The 4,587-nt window shown below is 40.0% G+C and overlaps 1 protein-coding gene across 1 annotated transcript; it reads left to right on the top strand.

The window, feature by feature from the left end:
- Positions 1-3,757: 3,757 nt before the first annotated feature.
- LOC149034341 (uncharacterized) lies at positions 3,758-4,102 on the top strand. The gene has a single exon (XM_089194847.1). The coding sequence runs from the start codon at positions 3,758-3,760 to the stop codon at positions 4,100-4,102; it is 345 nt and encodes a 114-aa protein (XP_089050973.1).
- Positions 4,103-4,587: the final 485 nt, after the last annotated feature.

The raw sequence follows: 4,587 nt of genomic DNA, 5'->3' as shown, positions 1-4,587 counted from the left end.
TGTTTGCCGAAGAATTGCGCTGCTCTCAGCGTTATTGCACTGAAAAAAATGATTTCTGCCAGATTGCAGCAAGTCTGCCGGACTTTGACTTGGTGTCACTCAAAACGATGTTTTTACTTTTTTTTTCTAAAGTACGCTGTCCTAGGCTTTGTCTTTTTGAGAGCGTTTTTGCTTTTTTTCTAACTGAACTATACCTTTTTATCAGGTTTATTGCGTCGAAAACCCATTCTCGTTTCTTTGCGGGAAAATTGCACTCATTCACCGTTATTGGATAGAAAAAAAAAAGGTTTTCTCCTTTTTAACTCGTGAATTGCGCGCATGCGCAAGAGCGAGTTATAGATACGATGTGGGGAATGGCATTCGCTCGCTCGCTCGCTCGCTCGATTGGTCGATTCCTGTAAACTTTTTTTAGATTTTAGGCTTTTGAGTGCATTTGATAGTTTTTGGCGAGCAATAAACAGACGAAATGGCGACCTTTGTTGCTAAGAATAGTGGTGGGATGAAAAAGAAGCCAATGATAATCTTAAAAGAGTTTTTTTTTTCGTTTTAGTTTCAACAAGCGGCGCCAGCGACTGGCAGGCATGCAAGGATTCACACTGAAATAACAGAACAATCTTCGTTTATTATAAAATTGTAATTTACAATCCTTGAACTTGAAAACAATCCGAAGATTCATTGAAAATATCACTTACTGCGAAGCGCTCGGAGTTTACAGATGTATAAAAGCTTTTTCTGTTATAGCGTGAGATTGAGGACAAAATTGATCATTACGTTTCGTCGCTTGTGTTTTTCCTGTGTGAAGCAACGGAAGATGCCGGCGACTGACGAAATAACAAGTTAACACGAAAATCAAATAACACCTAAACAAACAATTTTAGCTACCGATTTTCAGTGAATTTTTAAAGAACAATTTTCTTTTAAGTTTCAAGACAATTTAAAGATTCAACATACCTACAACGTACTAAAATGCGAAAGTTACACACCACAAAATTGATAAACAGGCCTGAAATGAAATTCTATCTTGTTATTGATAATACGTTGCCTAGCACGTGACTTAAATCTACCCAGGCGGAGATCCAAAATGACGGTGGCAGGCTTGGCTTAGTTATATCACTCAAAACTCGTTCCCGTTTGTCTCATTTGATAAAGAGGGAATCGTTAATGTTTTCATTAAGACAGTATTGCCTTGATTTTCTAATATTTACAACGAAAGACAGTAAATTTCACTTTTCACCCACATTTACTTCCAACCTTTTCTTTTGAGCCAGAAACAAAAATGATAGACGTTTAAAACACATGACATCATCTACCTTGTCAAATGTAATAGCATGATCATTTCAATTGTAATGCCTTCTTATCCCAACGTTACTTTGTTTCTTTGCTACATTAGCGAACACTGAACTACTGCTCGTACTCTAGATATGACAATCAACCACAAAATTCCCTAAACCAGATAACATTAAACATAATCTAAAAAATCATGTGTCAATTCACGAGTTTGCTCACAGAGCACTTTCATTTGTTCCTTAATTACACTGTTTTAAGCGTTTCTGCAGCAGAAAAAGGTGTTTTGCCCGTTTGCAGAAGGTCACGCTCATTTTAGCTTTACTTCACTCGAAACGATGTTAAGTCCAAATTAAGCTCTTTTTTACTTTAATGCACCGGAAGCATGTTTGGTTTGCTCTGCACTCAATTTTGTTGTTTGAAGCCTTTTGCACCAGAAACATGTTTTTTTACCTTTGCAACGACAACTGGGCTGTTTTTCGCTTTTTTGAATTCGAGCAACGCTTTCTGCAGTCTTACAGCACCGGAGTCAGTTTTTGCTTGTTTCCAGTTGAAAAACATTTCTTCAACTTTACCTCCTTACAAACAACATGTTTTTAACTACTTTGCGGCTATTTTTCTTTGTTCTGAGAGTACAGGACGAATTTGCTGAATTGAATTAAATGGATGAAATAGTGACACTACCCACAGCGCTTCGTGGCAACAAATACGGTAGACGTAGACGTGGACTGGCGGAAGGGAAAGACCGTCAAATATCAATTCCGTATGATTTTTTGGGTTTAAGGTTAAATTTATCTTGTTTTCTAATTTCGATCAAAGCTCTCCGTGTTTTATCATGGCATATCGCGAAAAAAGAAAAAGGGCAAACGAGGAACAACAGAAGCATTCCGAAGTGCAACGGGAAATTGTCCCAGCTTCGATCTCTTTGAGAGGAAAGTAAGCTAATATGATATTTTCAATCGTAGGCTGTACAGTCGTTTCAGAACGTTCAGTTGTCTTCCCAGTAGAAAGCCTAATCACGCGTATAAGCAGACAGTTTAATCAAGGATCGTAACTAGGATTCATGGTTTATTGAGACTGTTTTCAAAAAAACGTGCGAGAATTCTGCTCTCTTGAAAGTACAAAAGTTGCTAGAGTATAGTAGGACAATGTAGAATATTGTCGTTTTCAAAAGATAGAAATTCGAGTATTTATCAATTTGAAAGTTTTTGTGGGAGTCGTAAACTCCACCTAGTGCGTGCAACAGCTTTAAGAACATGTGCACTAGGGAGCCTTAGTTCTGATTTTTCCTCCCCAGATGTCCTAGTACTAGCCCTAACAGAAACAGCTGATTTGGTGACTCGACAAATTATATGTCAAGTACTCTTGCTGGATTCACCAACAAAGGTTTTCATCTGCTCAAACAAGAAGAACCTTCGGTCTTCCATTGTTGAAACACAGAAAGAGGAAATGAGTTGTCATCTAAACTTGCTAGCTAATTTATTGGAAGAACATGGTTCTGACATGCCAAAGACGATAATATTTTGTAACACTTTAGGTAGGAGCCATAGCTATTTATTCAGTGAACTTTTGCATAAAGTTGGAAAAAGTGCCTATTTCCAAGAACTTCTACAGATAAAAAAGACCTACTGATTGAAGTTTTTCATTCCCTGTCTTAGAAGCAAAACAAAGACAAAATATTTCAATCTCTCAGAGAGGATGACCAGAAAAGAATTATAATTACAAGTATTGCTCTCAATATGGGTGTTGACTTCCCTGATATTGGATATGTTGTTAACTGGGGACAAGCAAGAACATCACTTGATCAACATCAACAGACAGGACGTGCTGGAAGAGATGGGAAGCAGTCACATGTTGTTACCGTATATGATGGACAGCAACTTGCTCATTGTGATGATGATGCTAATGCAAGAGATTTTCAATGACATTCCCAATTTGGATTCAGTCTTTTACTGCTGTTAATTGATTATCAATATGACGATGGTGATGAGTCTCTAGAACTTATATTTCAAGGCCTCGATTCAGACGGTCAATCATCGGTTGATGACGACGAACTTTATTATTTACAAGACTATAAACAATATGTACGCTATTCATGTGTTATGGCATTTTGCCAGAGAAATCGCTCTTTTCAAAAGTCAGTCATTTTATAAACACATGTAATTTTTAAAAGAAAGACGGATCCTGGCGTTAGACAAGCCTGTACAACAACAGAAGGCTGGCGTTAGACAAGCCTGTACGGTGTCGGCGATGCTCTTCAACCATGACCATTGACTGGGTAATGAGGTGCACAACAGAAGATCAGTCACGGGGCATCAGATGGACTGTCTTCTCTACGCTGGAGGACCTAGATTTTGCAGTTGATCTAGCTTTGGTCTCCCATGCTCACCAACACGTGCAGAAGAAGACGACCCGACTCAACACTTACGCACAGTAGGTTGGCCTGAAGATTAGCCAAAAGAAGATAGAAGTGATGCTGCTGAACGTGTCCAACCCTAAACCAGGTCAAGTGAACGGAGAAGATTTGCCAACAACTGAAGAGTTCACTTACCTGGGCAGCACAGGAAACCATGATGGAGGAGCATGGAGTGACATCAAGAACCGTCTCAACAATGCCAGAAACGCACTCAGAATGCTCAACAACGTGTGGAAGTCCTTTCAGTACAGCACCAAGATCAAGCTGAAGGTCTACAAAAGCTGTGTGATGTCCACCCTACTATACGGCACTGAATACTTGAGGATGACAAAGAGTGAACACCAAGATGTCAGTCTTCCACACAAAGAACCTCGGGGGAATCCTGCAAATGTTTTGGCCTGACACCCTCTCCCACCAACAGCTTCTCGCCCGCTGCAATCAAGAAAGAGTGGAGACCATCATCATGCGAAGGCGATGGAGATGGATTGGGTACGTCAGGAGGAGAGAGCAGGACAATATCACTCGCACAGCCCTTCATTGGACACCTGAAGGAAAGCAGAAGAGGGGAAGACCAAGAAACACCTGGCGCCGATCTGTGGAGGCAGGGCTCAAGACCATGCAACACACGAGCGACTCTATCCAGAAGATGGCCCAGAACTGTCAGATGTGGCGATCCTTGGTAGCCGCCCTACGTGCCACAGGGCATAATGGGCATGACTGACTGGTTTTACCACTTTACAAGTCCATTCAATTAAAATAGTCTGACTGTTTTTAATACTTCAAGAAACTCAGCTAGATTGTGGAGCTTGTGCCACTCATTCATTGAAGTTAATTTGACCATTAAAAGTACTCCAACCGGTTCAAATAGATTGTGCAATTTTTGACTT

Source organism: Pocillopora damicornis, chromosome 14, assembly GCF_964200805.1.
Source record: "Pocillopora damicornis chromosome 14, jaPocDami1.2, whole genome shotgun sequence".
Taxonomy (NCBI): Eukaryota; Metazoa; Cnidaria; class Anthozoa; order Scleractinia; family Pocilloporidae; genus Pocillopora; species Pocillopora damicornis.
This window is presented reverse-complemented; position numbering and strand designations above follow the sequence as displayed.